Source organism: Heterodontus francisci, chromosome 5 (genome assembly GCF_036365525.1).
Source record: "Heterodontus francisci isolate sHetFra1 chromosome 5, sHetFra1.hap1, whole genome shotgun sequence".
In the NCBI taxonomy this organism is placed as follows: Eukaryota; Metazoa; Chordata; class Chondrichthyes; order Heterodontiformes; family Heterodontidae; genus Heterodontus; species Heterodontus francisci.
In genome coordinates, this window is record NC_090375.1 from 116,793,927 (window position 1) to 116,816,455 (window position 22,529).

The 22,529-nt window shown below is 40.9% G+C and overlaps 1 protein-coding gene across 3 annotated transcripts in view; it reads left to right on the top strand.

Annotated features, from left to right (window-relative positions):
• The window catches only part of prex2 (phosphatidylinositol-3,4,5-trisphosphate-dependent Rac exchange factor 2), a 638,971-nt gene that overhangs the window by 300,549 nt on the left and 315,893 nt on the right, over positions 1-22,529 (top strand). For all 3 annotated transcript variants that reach the window (XM_068030918.1, XM_068030919.1, XM_068030920.1), the window contains exons 17-19: positions 9,508-9,600; positions 11,139-11,287; positions 16,234-16,319. In XM_068030918.1, the coding sequence (XP_067887019.1) occupies positions 9,508-9,600; positions 11,139-11,287; positions 16,234-16,319 (328 nt within the window). The remainder of the gene's footprint in view (positions 1-9,507; positions 9,601-11,138; positions 11,288-16,233; positions 16,320-22,529) is intronic.

The following is a 22,529-nucleotide window of genomic DNA, read 5'->3' on the forward strand; positions in this document are numbered from 1 at the left end:
TGGCAGGTGGTTTGTTAAGACCATGTCTTGCAATTATATCAGCTATAGCACCAATTGAATAATAGTGTATTCACTTGTTCTGCTTCAGACCTGCTGTCCAATTTAATTGGAATTCTATATCTGAGATACCTTTTCTTCCATAATACCCTGTTTTGAGTCTGAATGAGTCCTTCTTGACTTTTAAAACTCCCAACATTCCCAATTTTTGTTCCATGTTGTTTTAATACATAGACTATTTTTTAATGTTCCCCTTTAAGAAGCTCTTTTTTCAGGCTAGTTTGCTTTAATGAAGTGTATCAGGTGCTTTTGACTCTCCTCCATTTTTTCATAGGCTGTTCTAGAGTTTTTCCCTTTGCTTGAGCACTTCCCTTTATTTGTTTATTCAGCTTGTCTCTTGGAGTTGACTCAGCTGTTTGAGAGCTGCAGGTTATTTGTTTTTCTTAGAGTCATAGAGTCATACAGTGTAGAAACAGGCCCTTCGGCCCACCGCATCCATGCAGACCATAATGCCTATCTATACTAATCCCACCTGCCTGCATTAATTCCATATCCCTCTATGCCTTGTTCATTCAAGTACCTGTCCAGATGCCTCTTAAATGTTGCTACTGTTCCTGCCTCCACCACCTCCTCAGGCAGCTCATTCCAGATACCCACTATTCTTTGTGTGAAAAATTTACCCCTTTGATCCCCTTTAAACCTCCTCCCTCTCACCTTAAATCTATGCCCTCTAGTTTTAGTCACCCCTACCATGGGAAACAGACTCTGGCTATCTACCCTGTCTAAGCCTCTCATAATTTTATATACCTCTATCATGTCCCCTCACAGCCTGCTTCGCTCCAGGGAAAACAGACCCATCCTATCCAACCTCCCTTTATAACTCAAGCCCTCCAAACCAGGCAACATCCTTGTGAATCTTTTCTGCAACCTCTATAGCTTAATTACATCTATCCTGTAGTGCAGTGACCAGAATTGCACACAGTACTCCAAATGCGGCCTAAAACCAACATTATGTACAACTGTAACATGACGTCCCAACTCTCGTACTCAGTGCCTCGGCCAATGAAGGCAAGCTTGCCATATGCCTTCTTCACCACCCTGTCTACCTGTGTTGGCACTTTCAGGGAACTATGTACTTGCACCCCAAGGTCTCTCTGCTCAAGAACACTCCCCAGGGCCCTGCCATTCACTGTATATGTCCTGCCCTGATTTAACTTCCCAAAATGCTTCACTTCACACTTGTCTGCGTTAAATTCCATTTGCCACTCCCTTGCCCACTTTCCCAGTTGATCTATATCCTGTTGTAACCTTAGACAAACTTCTTCACTGTCTACTATACCACCAATTTTGGTGTCATCTGCAAACTTACTAATCATGCCCCATAGATTCACATCCAAGTCATTAATATATATGACAAACAACAGAGGGCCCAGCACCGATCCCTGTGGCACACCACTGGTCACTGGCTTCCAATCTGAAAAACAACCCTCCACTACCACCCTCTGCCACCTATCACCAAGCCAATTTTGTATCCAATTTGCGAGCTCACCCTGGATCCCATGTGTTCGAACCTTCTGGACCAGCCTACCATGCGGGACCTTGTCAAAGGCCTTGCTAAAGTCCATCGCCCTGCCCTTGTCAATTCTCTTGGTCACCTCCTCGAAAAACTCTTATCAAATTCCTGAGACATGATTTCCCACGCACAAAGCCATGCTGACTATCCCTAATCAGACCATGCCTTTCCAGATGCATATAAATCATGTCTCTCAGAATCTCTTCCAATAACTTTCCCACCACTGATGTAAGGCTCACCAGCCTGTAGTTCCCTGGCTTATCCCTGCTGCCCTTCTTAAATAAAGGCACAGCATTAGCTATCCTCCAGTCTTCCGGCACCTCACCCGTGGCTAACGATGAGACAAAAAGCTCTGCCAGGGCCCCAGCAATCTCCTCCCTTGTTTCCCATAGCATCCTAGGATACATCTGGTCAGGACTTGGGGATTTACCCACCTTAATGCACTTCAAAACCTCCAACACCTCCTCCTTTGTAATGTTGATATGCTCCAGGATATCGCTGTTCCCTGCCTTGAACTCACTAGCTTCCATGACATTCTCCACGGTAAATACGGACGAGAAGTATTCATTTAAGACCTCGCCCATTTCCCGTGGCTCCATACATAGATTGCCACACATCCTTACGGGGATCTACTCTCTCCCTAGCTACCCTTTTACTCTTAATATACTTATAGAATCTTTTAGGATTCTCCTTTACCTTATCTGCCAGGGAAATCTCATGGCCCCTTTTCGCCCTCCTAATTTCCTTCTTAAGTGTACTCCTACATCCCCTATCTTACAGGGCTCAATTCTTATAAATAATATAATAAAATGGTTTCAACTTCAGGACTAGCCGGTGGGGCTCAAGAAAGCAAATGATGCACTACAAAGAGGTGGATAAAAGAGCTCCTAACTCTTCAATGAGTCTAATCTTCAGAATCTTTACACATGTGGTACAAGTAAGGAAAGACAGACTGGTGGGTTCTCAGGGTGAAAACCTCCTGAAGTTGAAACCATTCTTATAAGATTTCTGAATGTCTTTGGTAGGATATTTATTGATAAAATCTGACATGCAATCCTCACTGTTAGAGCTATCAGTTCTTGCCTGTTGTCCCCAAGTCTGCCACTACTGTTCTCAGTTTCTGTATGATTTTAAAGACAGGTGGAACCAATAGATTCTTTTTGTTTTAAAATGGAAGTCAGGCTACTGCAACATCAATCGCTATGCAAATTAGCCGACTGCATCAATTACAGCAGGGTCAGTGCTGCCACTCGTCAGTGCATGAAGTTCCCCCCTCTGGAGTGCAAGGATGGTGTAAGTGACCTTATTGTCACTCTTGAATGTAGGCGGGGATATTGTAGTATTTTTGAAATTGCATTGTACATTCTGTACACTTGGGGCTGCTGCAGAACACACATGCTCATAAAGGGAAAGTGAAAGTAAAACAGAATAAAGAAGACTATTATGTTCAACAGTTTGTTGCCTCTGTCTTAGTCTTTGCCTCATATTTCTTATCAACTCAGCTACACCTCACTCCAGTCCCAAGAACAGGAATGTAGGAACATAGGAAATGTGAGCAGGAGTAGGCCAATCAGCCCCTTCAGCCTGCTTCACCATTCAACTAGATCATGGCTGACCTTCTACCTCAACACCATTTTCCTGCACTATCCCCATATTCCCTTGATATCTAGAAATCTGTCAATCCCTGTTTTGAATATACTCAATGACTTAGCCTCCACAGCCTTTTGGGGTAGAGAATTCCAAAGATTCACCATCCTGTAAGTGAAGAAATTCCTCCTCATCTAAATTGTAAATGGCCTCTCTCTTATTCTGAGACTGTATCTCCTGGTTCTAGACTCCCGAGCCAGGGAAACCTACTTCCTGCATCTACCCTGTTGAGCCCTGTAAGAATTTTGTATGTTTCAATGAGATCATCTCTCATTCTTCTCAACTCTAGAGAATATAGGCCCAGTCTATTTAATCTCTCCTCAGGGCAATCTCGCCATCCCAGGAATCAATCTGGTGCATCTTCGTTGCACTCTCTCTATCGCAAGTATATCCTTCCTTAGGTAAGGAGACCAAAACTGTACACAATTCTTTAGCTGCAGTTTCACCAAGGCTCGATACAACTGCAGCAAGACTTCTTTACTCCTCTACTCAAATTCTCTTGCAATAAAGGCCAACATACCATTTGCCTTCCTAATTGATTGGTACACCTTCATGTTAGCTTTCAGTGACTTATGAACAAGGATACTCAGGTCCTTTTGGACAACACTTCCTAATCTCTCACCCTTTAAGAAATACTCTGCATTTCTGTTTTTCCTACCAAAGTGGATAAATTAATATTTTTCCACATAATATTCCATCTGGCATGTTCTTGCCCACTCACTTATCCTGTCTAAATCCCCTTGAAGCCTTTGCATCCTCCTCACAACTCACATTCCCACCTAGTTTTGTGTCATCAAACTTGGAAATCTTACATTTGGTCCCCACATCCAAGTATAGATTGTGAATAGCTAGGGCCCAAGCAATAATCCTTGCGGTACCCTACTAGTCACAGCCTGCCAACCTGAGAATGATCCGACTATTCCTACTTTCTGTTTTCTGTCCTTTAACCAATTGTTAATCCATGCCAGTATATTACCCCCATTCCTGTGCTGTAATTTTGCTTACTCACCTGTGTTGGACCTTATCGAAAGCCTTCCGTAAATCCAAGAACACCACATCCACTCGTTCCCCAATATCTATTCTGCTAGTTACATTCTCAAAAAACTCTAAAAGGTTTGTCAAACATGATTTTCCTTTTATAAATCCATGTTGACTCTGCCCTATCCTACCATTATTTTCTGAGTGTCTAGTTATCACGTCCTTTATAATAGGTTTCTAGCATTTTCCCTACTACTGATGTCAGGCTAACAGGTCTGTAGTTTCCCGTTTTCTCTCTCCCTCCTTTCTTAAATTGTGGGTTACATTCACAGTGATGATGAGTTAAACAGGAAAAGGATGGTGAAAACAATGGAAACATTGCTTTCAGTTATGAAATTTTGGAAGGTTTCTATCTACTTTTTACAGACTGCATTTTTAAGTTGGAGACTGTGTTGGAGTAATACACAGGAAGCATGCACAGTATAGAGAGACACACACATACGAACTAGGAGCAGGAGTAGCCTATTCAGCCCCTCAAGCCTGCTCCACTATTCTATAAGATCATGGCTGATCTGCTTGCGGACTCAACTCCACTTTCCTGCCAATACCCTTTGACTCCCTTGTAGTCAAGAATCTGTCTACCTCTGCGTTAAAAACATTCAATGACCCTCCTCCACCACTCTCTGGGGAAGAGTGTTCCACAGATTCACGACCCTCAGAAAAAAAATGTCTCCTCGTCTCTGTCTTAAATGGGCGATCCCTTATTTTGAAACTGTATCCCCTCGTTCTAGTCTGTCCCACAAGGGGAAACATCCTTTCAGTATACACCCTGTCAAGTCCTCTCAGGATCTTATAAATTTCAATAAGATCACCTCTCATCCTTCTAAACTCCAATAGATACAGACCCAACCTGCCCAACCTTTCTTCATAAGATAACCCTCTCATTCCAGTTATCAGTCGAGTGAAATGCCTCTAACGCATTTATATTCTTTCTTAAATAAGGCGACCAAAACAGTACACAGTCCTCCAGATGGCTCACCAATACTCTATACAACTGTAGCAAAACATCCCTACTTTTATAACCCATCCCCCTTGCAATAAAGAACAACATTCAATTTGCCTTCCTAATCACTTGCTGTATCTGCATACCAAACTTTTGAGATTAATGTATCAGGACACCCAGATTCATCTGTACCTCAGAGTTCTGCAATCTCTCCATTTAAGTAATATGCTGCTTTACTATTCTTCCTGCCACATTAGAACTCCATTTGCCAAATTTTTACCCGTTCATTTAACCTATCTATATCCCTTTGCAGACTCTTATGTCCTGTTCATAACTTGCTTTCCTACCTATCGTTGTGTCATCAGCAAATTTAGCAACCATACATTTGGTCCCTTCATCCAAGTCATTGATATAAATTGTAAATAGTTGAGGTCCCAGCACTGATCCCTGCGGCAATCTACTCATCACATCTCGTCAACCCGAAAATGATCCATTTATGCCTACTCTGTTTCCTATTAGCTAATCAGTCCTCTGTCCACATTACTATGTTATCCCCAGTGCCATGAGCTCGTAATTTGCTTACTAACCTTTGATGTGGCATCTTGTCAAATGCCTTCTGGAGATCCAAGTATAGCACATCCACAGGTTCCCCTTTATCCATGTTGCTTACTACTTCCTCAAAGAACTCCAATAAATTAGTCAAACATGATTTCCCTTTCATAAAACCATGTTGACTCTGCCTGATTACATTGAGATTTTCTATGTGCCCCACTGTAACCTCCTTAATAATTGATTCCAGCATTTTCCCTTTGACAGATGTTAAGCTAATTGGCCTGTAGTTTCCTTCTTTCTGTCTCCTTCCTTTCTTGAGTAGAGGAGTCACATTTGCTATTTTTCTATCTGATGGGACCTTTCCAGAATCTAGGGAATTTTGGAAAATTAAAATCAATGCATCTACTATCTCAGCAGCCACTTCTTTTAAGACCCTTGAATGAAGTCCATCAGAACCTGGGACTTGTCAGTTTTTAGTTCTAATAATTTTATCAGTACCCTTTCCCTTGTGATTGTAATTGTTTTAAGTTCCTCTCTCCCTTTCACCTCCCGATTCATAATTATTTCTGGGATGTTATTTGTATCCTCTACAGTGAAGACAGATGCATAATATCAATTCAGTTCTTCCGCCATCTCCTTATTTTCCATTACTAATTCCCCAGCCTCACTCTCTGGAGGACCAATGGTCACTTTACTTACTCTTTTCCTTTTTAAATACCTGTAGAAACTCTTACTATCTGTCTTTCTATTTCTAGCTAGCTTTCTCTCGTATTCTAATTTCTCCCGCCTTATTCACCTTTTTGTCATTTTTCTCTGTTCTTTATATTCTGTCCAATCTTCTGACCTGCCACTCATCTTTGCGGAATTATATGCACTTTCTTTCAATTTGATACTATCTTTAACTTCCTTAGTTAGCCACGGATGGAGCGTCCTTCCCTTAGAGTCTTTCTTTCTCATTGGAATGTATTTTTCTGAGTATTCTGAAATATCTCATTAAAAGTCTGCCACTGCATCTCTACTGACCTATCCCTTCACCGAATTTGCCAGTTTACTTTAGCCAGCTCTGCGTTCATACCCTCATAATTGCCCTTGTTTAAAACACTAGTCTTAGATTCACCCTTTTCTCCCTCAAACTGAATGTGAAATTCGATCATATTATGATCACTGCTACCTGGGACACCTTTACTATGAGGTCATTAATTAATCCTGTCTCATTGCACATAGTATAGCCTGCTCTCTGGCTGGCTCTAGAATGTGCTGCCCAAGAAACAGTCCCGAAAACACTACGAGCTCATCATTCAGGCTACCTTTGCCAATCTGAACTACCCAGGGTTCACTCATTGGAAAATCATACCCCACTGGCCAAGAGCTAATGGTGAAGTCAAGGGATTTATGCGAACCTTGAAAATAGTGATACGTACAGCTACAGCTGAGAACAAGTCATGGAAGCAACAGCTTTATCATTTTCTTTGTAATTACCGAGTGACTCCTCACTCAACTACTGGAAAATCACCAGCTACACTCATCTTTGCACATTTTATGTGCACACGTCTTCCTCAGCTGCCCTTCGGAGCTAATGATCAACATGTACGCGAACGCGATTGAGAATAGAAGGATCGAATGCAGGTACATGCAGAGTGAAACGTGAAATTTAGAGCTGCACTGCTAAAGCCAAGTGATAAAGTACTTGTGAAACGTGATGAGCATGTTGGAAAGCAAATAACCCCTTATGACAGCCAACCATTTGTTGTGACCAACATAAAAGGATCAATGATCACTGCTAAGCGCGATTCAGAGATCATCACAAGAAACACATCAATGGATATATCTATTTTTTGCACTTAAGCCAATTCTCATGCTGCTCCCATTTAAACTTAAAAAAAAAGTGACCCGGCAGCAGTGTGATTATTATTTTAAGATCATCAAGGAAAATGGAGAGACAAATTCTTCAAAGCACTAAAAACACCACTTGCAAGCATTGAATCCGATTCCGACATTGATACCTCAGATGAAGAACATGTGTCAAATGAGATTACATCTGATGTCAAACAATATCCTATTCATGAGAGAAAATGCCCACCATACTTAAGTGGCTATGTTATGAAGTGAACTATTTTTCTATGTTTCTATTTATGTTTAAATTTGTTTACATTTTTGGAAACAAACCATTGAAACATACCATGTCTCTCATTTATTAAGTAGGGGAGGGATGTAATGTTTGAAATTGTGTTGTGCATTCTGTACACGTGTTGCTGCTGTAGAACACACGTTAGCAAAGGGAAAGTGAAAGTAAAACAGAATAAAGAAAACTTCATTATGTTCAACAGCTTGCTGCCTCTGTCTTAGTTTCTGCCTCATATTTCTTACTAAATTCGGCTAAACCTCATTCCTGTCCTGAGAACATCACAGATATGAGAAAGGAATTATTGATTTTTAAAAAAAGTGACTTAACTAACCTTTTGCTAGCTCAGATGCCTATTTAAAGAACAAAGTGGAGTTCTCCCTCAAATAATGCCTCCCCCTCCAAAAGAAAACAGATTGACTACTCCATCTCATTTCTGGCAAGAAACTTATTGACCTAGATTTTCAAGGGGAACTATGCTACTGTAATGTCAAAGAGACCGTTGAACGGTGCAAAAGAGAAAATTATGGAGGAATATTTTCCTGGGCCTTTTGTGGAGTTTCATCATTAACCTTGTTATAAACAGTTAGAAGGTAATTATCATAGCCCTACCCAATTAAAATCAATGGATATCTCTCTTTTTTGCATTTAAGCCAATTCTCATGCTGCTCCCATTTAGACTTTAAAAAAAAAAGTGACCCGGCAGCAGTGTGATTATTATTTTAAGATCATCAAGGAAAATGGAGAGACAAATTCGAATTGTATTCCACAGTGGTAATTATTCTTTAAAAGAAAGGACTTGCATTTATATGGTGCTTTTTATGAAGTCTGAAAGCCAATAAAGTATCATTAAGTATAGTACTTAAAAGTTTGATACTATAATTTTGTGATGGTGACTATCCTGGCAACATTTCTTTTGCCTCAAATCACAATGCCACCAAAGCAGCTTTTACCCATTCATTTATTTAGTTGTTTAATTTATTTACTTAGTAGAGCAATTGTTTTTCTTAAAATCTTTCTGTCACAGACACATGCATATTTTAGCAGGAAATCAGTGTTTATTACAAAGATCAATTCTAGATTAAAATTTATTTAAGAAGTTGCACTTCCATTCCCTTAAACACTCCCACGGCACTGAATGATAAACATGCTGTCACTTCAGTGCTTACATTGCCGCTGAGTGCCTTCTTCACTACTCGCTTTGCTATGGTGTATTCTAATTAGAAAACCAGAAAAGTTTGACATAAGTTAGCAACAGTCATCACACTAGATGGCAAGATTTATAATGTACCTTTGTCATTGCTGAAAAGTCTGGGCCATTGTGTCAAAGTGCTTTGAAATATTTTGATGTGATAAGGAACTGTATAAATGCAAATAGCACATGAAATGCCTTTGGATGAGAGCAGCTTTCCTATTAAAGCATCTTAAAATAGATTTAAATGAGAATAATGACAAGGGCATGGTGTTCACATATGGCAGTTTTAACAATTAATAGTAATGCACTTGGTGCAATACAGCATATTTAAGAAAGTAACATATGTCATCTGATACTGTCAGGCTACACAGTTATTTAAATGTCTAAAAAAAATACTGAAGCTAAGGTCTAACACAAGTATGACCTTCTACTGTCCTTAGATTAAAGCTCAAGATGGAAGCTATGGTTTTACTTTGGAGGAGAGAAACAAAGTTCCGATTGTGAAATCTGTGGAGAAGGGATCTTATGCTGAGGTAACATTCAACAGATTTAAAAAAAAAACTATTTTTGGGGTAGACTGCTGAAATTCTGAATTATCAAGTTTTTGTAAAATGAATCACAAAATATTTAATCTTTGAGAACCATTTGGTTAATGTATCAGTCTGCATAAATATCCTCTGATATATGACTGGACTGATTGTGAAATTTATGTTTCAGTTGCTGTCATCCACTGAGACTTCAATCCTGTCAGGAGATATTAAACTATTTTATGGTTCAGTTGTTCAGATATTTTTTGTTGTATAATATGTTGATCTCCCATGGCATTGCACATGGGGAGTCAAAACCAAGAGCAGTTTTCATGTGAAACAAGGTTATTAAAGGGCAGGTGAGCAGCAAGATGAGTTGGGATAGGGATGTGAAGAAGGAGGGAGGAAATGAAAGAAGGGGAGGATGATGGAGGAAGCAGTCGGTGAGGTGGAGGGAGAAGAACAGGGGAGGGATGGCAGGGAGAGGAAAGTGGAGGAGGAGGGAAGGACTATATAATGGCAGTAGGAGCTGGAGAAAGGTATTCCTGAGCTGGAGAAAGGTATTCCTGAGCTGGATTCCACACTGCTGTTACTGAAGGTTGGTGTTAGTTTGCCTGCCTACCAGGACTTTTGCTTGTAATTTTACTGAGCTCTGCTCAAAATACTGCTTTAGATTGTGGATGTAGATTTTCAAAAGGGAGTACTTCTTTTATGCTATGGAAAAGGAGGATGCAGACATGGAACAGGATGGATTGGAGGTTCTTTGCATCAAGCATTACAGATATTGTCCCTTTTCTACATGCCTATACCCAATCTCTCTACTGGCCAAGAGGATGTTACTTAGACTTTCTCGACTGTCAGTGCCTCAAAGTCTGCACTCCTCTCTAGGGGTTAATGGGAAAATATATCAACAGCTGGCTGACAATTTGCAGCCTACTTCCACCAAGACACTTTATGCAACTTCAGTGGAGTTTAATCTGTGATAGTGCAGACAGTCAGTTACCCATGTCAGTCCTCTGGACATTTGCCTAGGGAAGCCCAGGTTTTCCGCCCACATAGAGTTCAGGAAAATTTGGAACAGATTCACCATGGGTTGATCTCTGACTGCTCCCGGGGACTGATTTTAGATGAGCTGGGCAGAAGGCTGGGAATAGATCGCCTAGCTGTCATCAGCAGGGCATGATGTTAGAAGCAGACAAAGAGAAGAAAACAATGACTGCCCATTTAATTTTTAAAAAATTAAAGTGCTGGGGAAAAGGAAAGAAAAATCCTTAGAAAATAGGCTCCTATACAGTAATCAATTTTCAGAAACCATTATAGAGACTTTAAATATATGAAAAATCTATACTTGCATTATAAGGTTTATTATTTCAACGTGACGTTTGACCAAATGAATGTCTATGCCCGTGGAAATGACTGTAAATATAGGCTTTAAATGGACCGTGGTAATCTTATAAGACTTAACTTTTTCTGTTGTTTATGTCACAGTTATTATTTTGTGTGTAAAACGTCTGTGCATTGCATTTTCTGTGATTTCACCCCAGATGGCAGGTCTAGAGGTTGGGAAAAAACTTTTTGCTATCAATGGAGATATGGTTTTCCTAAGACCCTTTCAGGAAGTTGACTGCTTCCTGCAGCAATGCTTCAATAGCAAGAGGCCTCTCAGGGTGCTTCTGAGTACAAAGCCACGAGAGTAAGTGATGTGTCATATAAACGCTTAAGTTTAATAATTGAAATGTTGCCACTAAAAGTCACATTTTGTTTTATTTATTAAAAGACTTCTCCAGGAGCCAGTGCTGAAATCCTCAGCATCAAGTCTCCATTAGAAAAATACCCTCCATCTAATTCAATAAAACAAAAGGTATATTTTTAAAACTCAGCATGTGCTGGCTTGTCTCCAGTTTAGGACCAGTAATTTTGCGCTGTTTCTCAGATTAGTGTCAGATTCCAGCAGCTCTTGCTGCTCAGCTGAAAGGATGAAAGTATTGAAAATGGAGGGAATATGTAAAGAGACATCAGGGCTCATCTTCCTCTTGCAAATTCCATGTGCACCAATTCCCAACGTACCAAAGGACACAATGGGCTGAATGGTCACCCTCTGCACTGTAATGTTTCTGTGAAAGAGTAACAGAGATTTATAATGCTGGGTCACTCCCATCAGAAGCTGACAGAAGTATTTAATTTCATGTAAGTGATGCAGAAGTGATATCATAATTCCTCTGTATCATTCTCTGAGAACTTACCTTGGAAGATTCCTGCACCAAGAACTGCTCAAGGAAACTGGGCAATGGAGGTTGCTTGCTGCCTCTTCAGATCGGAGAGGTCTCTAGCAACCCCTCAGGCTCTTTTTTTCTCTTTTTAGAGTGAAGCAGGGCTGGAGGCCGATTGGTCGTCGTTTCACAACCAGGTGGCCAAAAAATCTCTCAGACGTTAAGACTTCCTGCAGCAGCATATAGCTTGACACTGATTCCCAGTTTGGGTACTTGTGAAAAGTTCACAACCCAACTTTGTTGAAGTCAGAGGAGGAAGGAAAATTCAGGTCTATTGTGTTACCGTGCCCAACCTTCGGATAATGTAAGTGCTGACTTTGACTGGACAGCCAACCATGATATGATTATTTAAAAATTTATGCAGCTTTTTCGAGCACTATTAAATGAGACTATGGAATGGTGGTTTGCGAGCTTGTACCCACAACGTTTGTGATCGCAGCTCTGTTGCCAGGGAAGAACACCATTAGCAGAGGATAAATTGAGGAGATTGACTCCTGGGGTCCGCCCTGAACCAACTTATAGCTCGATTAAGACGTATATTGGCTGATGTCTGGGATCCAATCAGCTGCTGTATTCACTCTGCTTGTACAAGAGAAGAACCAACCTGGAGAAAACAATTTGATCTTTTACTCCTGACACAAACAAATAATTCTACTCAGCAACAATAATTCTGTTTGAAATTGAACACAGGAGGAGAGGTATTTTTCTAATGAACATTTGTGCATAATGCCACACTTATACTGACTATTATTTTGTTCAGATATATTATTTGTTTTCATTTTTATTTCAGTGCTGTAGTCTTAAGATAAGCTTGCTATTTAGGGCAAATAGTTTGTTATAATTGCTATCATTTTATATGTGTGCCACTTTCACTCCCATCATTCCGTATGGACATCACCTGGTCATTGAAGTGCTAGCACATCTGATGTACATATAACTGCTGCTATCAATCTTCCTGTTTTCCCATAAACCTGATTTTTTTAAAACTCTTTTTTGTAGCGATATATCATTTTTCCTAATATTATAAAAAATAAATGCTGACAAGAAACTGGCATAATTATGCTTTTTGCTTGCAATTAATATGAAATCTTTTCAAATCTTTTCTGGTGCTTAATAAAGTAAAAATATAAACTGAATTATATTTGTTAGTATTTGCATAGAATCAATAATAAAAATACATTCTGTACAATTTTGCTAGTGGAAAATTTTCTTCAGTTTGGAATTATCTTTAAGTAAAACACATTTTCAGGATGTGACTGCAGGAGAAATAATGGCAAAGCAAACACATTAGTCCAAAGAGCGAGGGAAACGGATGCCTCAAACTACTATATATGAATTCTAATTTTCCTCTTCGGCCCTCCACCAGGCACCAGACAGGTGCAGCATCCCTGTACTTGCAGATGAAGCAGTCAATTATACTTCCTACTTGCGCTATTTGCATTACTCGTTTCATGACAAGACCTTAAATTGGAATGGGGGGGGGGAGGTGGTGGGGTGGGGAGTGGGTGGAAACAGGAGAGACTTGCAGCTGCAGTTCTGGCCACCAGAATCCCAGAGGGGGTGGAATTCAACATGCTTTCTGCATCTGTGCATCTTTGAGATATTCCTGAAACCCCTGAAGCCCACCTTGCTGGCCCAGGATTCCAGTGCAAGCCCCACTGCCAGCTTTTTTGACTCATCTTTGACTTTGGACACCCCATGGGCACACTCAGAGGAAGGTGAGGTGGGATGGTTATGATCATCCTTTCCTGGTTCATTTAAACACCAATAGTGGGGTTATACCTCTTGAAGCTGCAAGCACCATCCTGCCTATTTTGGAACCCCCCCCCCCCACACCCCCTACCTCTCGGAAATCTAAAGCAGCATTGTGGGGATGCATATTTAACTTAACGGGTCTCCATCCCCACTTCTTCGTTGTTGCATCTGGGAATTGAGCATTCTGTATGTGGAATGAAGAGAAAAAATCTACCTCTGATGTTAGGTAATGACTAGGAAATGGTCAGAGTCAGAGAACACCTTATGAGGGAAAAGAATGACTAGAAAAAAATGTTTCAACTTTAGAATAGATGATTTTGAGGAGTAAGTTTGGGAAACTGGACTAAGGAACACCGTTGGAGGGGAAGGGCCATCACATTGATGACTGTATGATGCTGCTTCCTGTGCTTGGTCTGCTCTTGAGAATTTTTTGCATATCTGGCAATTGTCTTTCCACTAACATCTATTACAAGTCTCCCATATCTGCCTGGAGTATACGTCTTTCCACCCCAGATCCTATTCTTACAGTTCATCCTATAAAAACTCCATCCTATTCCTACAGTTTCTTTATCTGTCCTCCTCGACCTTATCTTCCATCCCACTAGCTTCTTCAGTCATTGGATTATTGCACACTGTTTTGGCCACCTACCACATGAACCTGCCACCAAACACATCTTCCCCACTCCTCCCCTCGCCCCCTACTTTTGTGATACCCTGGATCACTCACCACTCTGACCTCCAGTTGCCCAGCCACGGCATTTTCTAGGGCAAATGCAGGAGATGCAACATTCAACTCCTCCTATGTCATTGCTCAGGGCCCTAAATACTACTTTTGTGTGAGGCAGCTATTTACGTGTACTTTCTCCAACCTAGTTTGTTATTCACTGCACAGAATGTGATCCCATCTACACTGGGAAAATGAATTGTAGATTAGGCAAGCACTTTGCGAAATAATTCTATTCCATCCACATAAGTGACCCAAACTACCTGTGGCTCACCACTTCAATTCTCCATCCCATTCCCAATCTCACCTCTCTGTCATTGGCCTCATACATTGTTCCAATGAAGCTCAACACAAGCTTTGAGAATAATTACTCATTTTTTTCCGAGGCACCCTATAATCCTCTGGTTTGAATTGACTTCCATAACTTAAGACTTTAGTTATATCCTTATTTTTAAACATGTTTTAATTTCATACCTGATCACCAGCGATCAGAATTTCCATTGTTTCCATCCCTCCTATCTCTTCCACTTTCCCTGGCCCCCACTTCCTTAGTTTTTTAGATATAATCTGTTTCTTTAATACTTTATTGTCTTAGTGTCAACTGTGGTTCAGTTGGTAGCACTCTCCCTCAGAAGGTTCTGGGTTCAAGTCCCACTCCCACTCCTGTGACTTGAGCCCAAAAATCTAGCTGCCCTGTCAGACGTGCCATCTTTCAGATGTGACGTTAAACCGTTTTCTCAAGTGGGCATAAAAGATCCCATGGCACTATTTTGAAGAACAGCAGGAGAGTTATTCCTGGTATCCTGGCCCGTATTTATCCCTCGATCAACATCACTAAAATAAAACAGATTATCTGGCCATTTTTTCACATTGCTGTTTGTGGGGGCTTATCTGAAAATTGGCTGCCTTTCCTACATTAGAGAATCATAGAAGCATAGAATGGTTACAACACAAAAGAGGCCATTTGATCTGTCATATCGGTGCCAGCTCTCTGCAAGAGCAACTCATCTAGTCCCACTCTGCTGCCTTTTTCCCATAGCCCCCTAAAAATTTTCCCTTCAGATAATTGTCCAATTCTTTTTTGAAAGCCATGATTGAATCTGCCTCTACCACACTCTCAGGTAAGTGCATTCCAGATCCTAACCACTTACTGTGTAAAGAAAGTTTTTCCTCATGTCGCCATTTCTTCTTTTGCCAATCTGGTGCCCTCTGGTTCTAGATCCTTCTGCCAGCAGAGCAGTTTCTCCCTATCTACTTTGTCCAGACCCAGCCCGGTGAGTACACTTCAAAAGCACTACATTGGCTATAAAGTGCTTTGGAACATTGAGATTGTAAAAGACACTATATAAATTCAAGTCTTTCTTTCTATTGCTTTTGTCCATTACCTGACTCAGATGATCAGTTATATCATTCCATGGATGATTCAGTTCAATCTTTATTTATATATATTTGTATGTATTTTCCCCTCCTCTCTTTTTTTCTCATTGTGTTAATATACTTGTTCACTTTTCAGTTCTGCAGAATGGTCACACTCAAAGTGTAAACTGGCCTGCAGAGATGCTGATTGATCTGTTCATTCCCAGCATTTTTGAGTTGCCTCAAATAGATAGCTTGCTTCATTCTGACTTGTGCAATGGGACGTAAAGAGGGAGGCACGAGAAGCTTCACAACATAAAGGAAAATATATTTGAATCTCAGTGTCATGACAACCCATTTGCAGAAATTACTGAAAGTAGTTATTGTTGCTATGCAAATGTTTTCCAATAATCCGTGACCTGATTTGGTTTCTGGAAACCAGTTTTAAATGGTTTCTTTACTTTTTAAAGTGTCTATCTCATTTAGTTTGCCACAAAACTGCATTAAATTGGAAGTGGATTTTTCTTTGAACAGGACAATAAAGATCCCAGACTCTGCAGATGGACTTGGATTCCAGATCCGAGGATTTGGTCCATCAGTTGTCCACGCTGTTGGCCGAGGTAAAAAGAGAACACTTTCTAGACATGTTTAACACAAGCCGTTTGCAAGCAGCTGGCTAACAGCTGTGCTCTGAGGCCAGTCAAAGGTAGATTATTCTCAGCTACTGTTTTATACCAACCTCATTACAGCCTGGCGCATATTCTCAACAGTGGATAGTGCCATGTTTTTTTTCCTTCACGTGTTGTGCTGTTAAAACTCATAATTTATGTTTTGTGGATATGCTGTATTCAACTGACTATTAGTTAGTCTTAAAGCCTTGTTGTCAGTGGCAAAGTATAATTTGTAAACAGAAGGCTGCAAACCTATATAAATCTTCCAACAAGTGAGCCAAGCAACATCTATTTTCATATAATAGATATCTGTTCTTTTTATAAGCAGCCAGAAACCAATGGGAGTGGCTGAGAAGTCTGATTTGGTCATCATGATATGGGTAACAGCTGCTAATATTAGTTTGTCCTAGATACGTTTTATGTCTTTACTGATATATCAAAACTGAACAAATTATTCTTCAAACAGAAGGGATAAATGAAAAAAAAAACCAAGACGATGGGACAGGATTATCTATGTAGAAAAATTGTAAATGTGTTCTCCAATCAAACAGATGAACCTAGCCATGTAGATAAGAATAGTATTGATTATCCTGATTACTAGCCTTTGTGGACTATTCTGCACAATGAATGGAAGTCAAAAGAGGAGAGTGGCACACTGGTTCTGCAGAGTCCTGTGGTGGCTATCACAGATTTTCTAGGGGAAAGTTGAGCCAGTTTTACACATAGTTGCAGGTATAGACAACACCTTCTGAGTCCAGGTGGTCAACTAGAGGGTGTGGAAAAGTAGGAGTAAACCTAGGACAAATTAGTGAAGAAAGGTGGAGTCACAAAATTACTTTGACGTTTAGAAGAAAAATTTAATACAATTTTATTCTAGTGATTGGAACCAGGGCATTACTTTGATATGTGGGAATTTCAACGTTCAATATATCAAGAGTGCAATGCTGGACTTTCCACATTAATGTTGGTTAAATCTTTCCTCAAGTATTTGTAGCCAAGGCTGGAATTTTACACCCACACCACCCCCTGGAGTGGGCTGTAAGTGGGGTGGGGGGTGTAAAATTGAGTGTGAGGCAAGCGATGCGGTTCCTGTTGCCCACCAGCCGCTCCTGCCATTTTACCAGCAGTGGGGGGGGGGGGGGGGGGGGGGGGGTTGAAAAAGGCCCGCCCACCCCAGGCCAATTGAGGCCCTTAAGTGGCCAATTACTTGCCATGTAAGGGCCTCATCCTGCCGCTGCTGGTATTTTATCAGCGGCAGCCGGGAACTTCACCTGTGGAGGCCACCTGGTAAAACTGGGTGGTCTCCTTGTGGGCCTGGGGAGAGGGACCCCAAGCAGCACAAGCCACCCCTGATGGAGCACCTCCCCCCGCCCTCCTGAACGGTCCCCACCCTCCTTGCCGGAGTCCAGCCGATTGTCCCTGGTGTTACAAAAGTGCTTCTATATTTTTTGTTAGGTGTATGTTTTTGAGGACTTTTATTTAAATTGTGAAGGCTGAAGATTTCATAGAAGCTGGACTTTGCATTGTTGTTGACAATTCGTTGAAAGGACACTGAGATGTTTAAAAACAGCATTGCTGGAAGTCATGTGCTTTAAGCAAAAACAACAGAAAGCTTGGTGACCTGTGGAAGATGTTTACAGAGACGTGACAGGTCAAGATTTCTAGGGTCAGGAGGCTTGACTCTTGAGAGATTGTTTTTGGTTTCGCTTTGGACAGTGTGTTGGGAAGTGAACTGTTCTTAAGACAGTTGGAGAAAACCAGCCAAGGGAGCAGCCACCATCAGCTTACCCTCTTCCATCTTTTTGAGAACTTCTTGAGAATCAAGTGTAAGAAATAGATGCTGCATTTCTCCTGAAAAACCTGCCAGAAATCCCTGATGCTGCATTTCCCCTGAAAAGCCTACCAAACCGATCCTCAACGTCACCTGAAAAAACTGCTCTAGAAAGATCCCAGTGACAACCGTCTACGCGTATTTGGGATGCCAGACCAAAAAGTGACAACTGACATCTTTCCACATGTTTTTTTCTTCAAGAATTAGCAAGTATTTGGCTGAAGTATTCTTTTTTGTTTTGTTTTTGTAGCAGACCTCTGCAGAGAGAATTTCTGTACTTTTTCAGTGCGTGTGTGAGTTTGTGTGTGGGTAATTAAAAAGAGGAACTTTCATATTTCAATCTGTGTGTTAATGCTTTGCTTCATTACTGGTTAAGTCTTGTTTTATAATAAACTGATAATTTTGCAGTTTATTAAAGAAACCTGGTTGGTGTATTTTATTCTGCAGAGTATATAATTGACTGCATCTGTAACTGGGTAAACATTTAAAAAAATATATGTTGTGACCTGTGGAGAAGTGAAACTCGAAAAGAGAGTGCATTCCTCCCTCCTTGGTCATAACACCAGCGAGGCTCGAAAACCCAGTCACCTGTATGGAGACTGACGTCCACGGTCCTGTTCTGGTTGGGGCAGTCCCAGCAGTGGCCACTTCTCCCCTGACCCTGATTGAAATATGAATCCTTAACATTTTAAACCTCAAATGCAGTATGCCCACCGAGAGCATTTAAAAATAATTGTTGTATTCCCACAAACTAAAGCTCCAACTGCAAGAAGTTTGATCACACTAATATTAATGATCAGCGTTACAAGCTGTTTTATTTGATCTCTGTTTCACTTAGCTTTCATTTCATTTTATGCACCCCATGTGACATCTATGTCATTCTGTTCTCATGAAGTTTATCTATTTTGCTGTATCTGTTGTACTTTGCCAAATGTTTATGGTAATTCTAATTTTTGTAATGTACAGGCTAGCTTTTTTCCTTTATTGTGAGTATTGTGTTCATTGTAATTTCTGTATATGTTTCAGGAAACAAAATTACTGTCGCTTCAAGTGTTAATTTTTAGGAACATTAGGCTGAACAAAGCTGTCCCTTCATTGATTGAAAAAAGTAGTACAATGATAGCGAATCAAAGTATAGTATTGGCTTGCTCCTACCTTTGGTAATTCTTGGAATCTCTGTTATTAGCCTTTCAATTTTCCAGTGAAGCCTCAACAACTTGCATTTGAAAAGTGCCTTTAATGTGGAAAAATTCCCCAAAATGCTTCACAGAGGCTTGAGGATAACTTATACAGAGCCAAAGATGGGGTGATTAGGAGTATTTTAAAGAGGAGATGGAGAAAGGGGAACTGGTTGGTTTTAGGGAGAGAATTCTGGAGAGTGGAACCTGAGCAACTAAAGGCATGGCCTTCAATGGTGGGGTAAAGGATGGGATTCAAAGGAATGCGAAGTTAGAGGAATGGAGAGTTCTGGGGGAAAGGAGAGATTATAGGATTGGAGGATATTCCAGAGATAGGGAAACCATGGAGGCATTTAACATGTTACATTTACGAAACCAGGAGTAAATATAGGTTAATGAAGATCAGGTGATGGCAAAGAAAGACTTGGTGCACAGCTGAGCTAGAGTTTATGGAGGATGGAAGTCCAGCCAAGAGACTGTGGGAGTAATCTAGTCTGGAGGTGTGATAGGCCAATTTGAGGATTTCGGTAACCAGATTCAAACTGTTAGGACTTCACTGAAAAATCCAAGGATCCTAAAGGAAATGGGGGAAGAAATAGCAAAGGCCCGAGAAATATTATTTCAGGGTTCTGTTGTGTGTGGCTGTGTGCCAGAGTACAGTACAGCACAGGAACAGGCCATTCGGCCCTCCAAGCCTGTGCCGATCTTGATGCCTGTCTAAACTAAAACCTTCTGCACTTCTGGGGACCGTATCCCTCTATTCCCATCCTATTCATGTATTTGTCAAGATGCCTCTTAAACGTCGCTATCGTTCCTGCTTCCACCACCTGCCCCCGGCAACAAGTTCCAGGCACTCACCACCCTCTGTGTAAAGAACTTGCCTCGCACTTCCCCTCTAAACTTTGCCCCTCGCACCTTAAACTATGTCCCTTAGTAACTGACTCTTCCACCCTGGGAAAAAGCTTCTGACTATCCACTCTGTCCATGCCGCTCATAACTTTGTAAACCTCTATCATGTCGCCCCTCCACCTCTGTCGTTCCAGTGAAAACAATCCAAGTTTACCCAACCTCTCCTCATAGTTAATGCCCTCCAGACCAGGCAACATCCTGGTAAACCTCTTCTGTACCCTCTCCAAAGCCTCCACGTCCTTCTGGTAGTGTGGCGACCAGAATTGTATGCAATATTCTAAGTGTGGCCTAACTAAAGTTCTGTACAGCTGCAGCATGACTTGCCAATTACTGGTGAATGTTTTCAGAAAGGGAGGCAGAGCGACCCCAAGTACTTATACGCCAGTTAGTTTAATGTTCTGTGGTAGGGAAAATTTTGGAATCTTTTTACTTAAGGAAGAAAATTACTAAATATTTAGAAGAGAAAACAATTAGGAGCAGTAAATTGCCAAAAGATATATCATGCTTGACAAGGTTCCATTACCAAATCTACTGTAGTATAAGGGTTTGAAAGGGTTAACGGTTGGGACAGTGTAACACCTCTCACTATGATGATGTAAGAGATCACATGAGAAAGAGAAGTAACACAGCATCAGTGGAGTTAGACATACTTCTGAAAAGCTGTATATAGTTCTTCAATATGTAATAAACTAGTTATTGTTAAAATTTACCGAAGACTCCTAGCTAGACTAACTAAACATACAATATGGTGAACAGCAGTGGTTCTTGCCGTACAGCACCCAGAAAATTTTGAAGGACAACTTTAAAGCAGGTTGAAAGGTCAGACCTGAAAAAAGTCGCGACAAAACTGCAGAACCCGAGAAGAGACCGTGAGGAGCTCCAGAGCTGCTCTGTGGATGAAGTGAAGGCATGGAGAGTTGGGGAGTTGGCTTGCAGAGGCATTCAGGCTGCACCACAGAGGCATGGTGGTTTGTAAAAAAATAAATAAGTCCCGGTCCAGCGATCACAGGCTTCGAGTCAGAGAACCAAGCCGTGGTCAGGGATCTGGTGAGCAACCCTTAAAAAGGGTAGAAAATTGTTCTTAATGTACACTGGGCAGGCAGCAACGGCAAAATCAATTCCCTAGCAAGGCTAGATCCGAGGTCGGTGCCATAAGACGTGGTGACTGCAAGGCAACACGAATAAGAAAAAGCAGCTGCAAATACTCGATACTCCAGACGAAGAGATTATTGAAAAAATGCTGCAAAGCTACATTCAAGAAATATATACCTAGTCTAGCAGAGAGATTTCCCAGGGAAAGATAGTGACCGCAGCAGGAGCCAGTGTGAGGCTGAGCAGCGTGGGAAAACTTCCAATACTGGAAAGCAAATTTAAAACAGTGAGTAAACTACCTGAAAAGCTTAGAAAAGCTGTCGATCTAAATATATGCTACCAGAGAGTTTGGACACATGGCAGGATCAAATCAAACTCAAAACTGGTCACTTTGGAGAAAAAGATTTTTGAGGTCCAGAATTGCTTCAAAATTAGACACAAACTCTGAAGCAGGACAAGTCAATGCATTACATTATTCAATAGGAGCAATAGCAGATGATATTGCAAGACAAGGCATTATGAGACATCAGATAAATTTGAAGAAGTATTGAAAGCCTTTGATAATTATTTCAACCTGCAGAGCAACAAGATTCTAGAAAGGCCCAAATTCAACAGAAGGGTCCAGAAACTGAGTAAACCTGTAGATGCTTTTATTAATGATCTTTGCAGGCTAGTATAAGGATGCGAATATGGAGACCAAAAAGCAGAATTAATACAAGACTGAATTGTAGCTGGTATTGCTGATGAACCCCTATCAGATTTATTGCAGTCTAAGGAAGACCTCACCCTAGAAAAAACAGTACAGCTGGTGAGACAAGCAGAGGTCTGTAAGCAGAACAGAGCAATAGTGAGAGGTGAAGAAAAAGCTCGGTTGAGGAAGCCTCCAATGACCATACCATTCCTTAAGCACAGGACTGTTAAAAAAAAAAGCACCAGAGAAAGAGGTACACTTGGGAGGGAAAGTGCAAGACGCCATGTAACCCTTCCAGCACTGTGGCACCAAAAAGACCCACAGGTACGAACAGTGTCCTGCAAACAAATCGGAATGCTTTCACTGCAAGAAAGTTGGCCATTTTGAGAAGATGCACCAGAGTAAAACCTCTACTTTCACAGGCTCTAAAGGAAAGGTCTTTACGTATAGAGCTATTA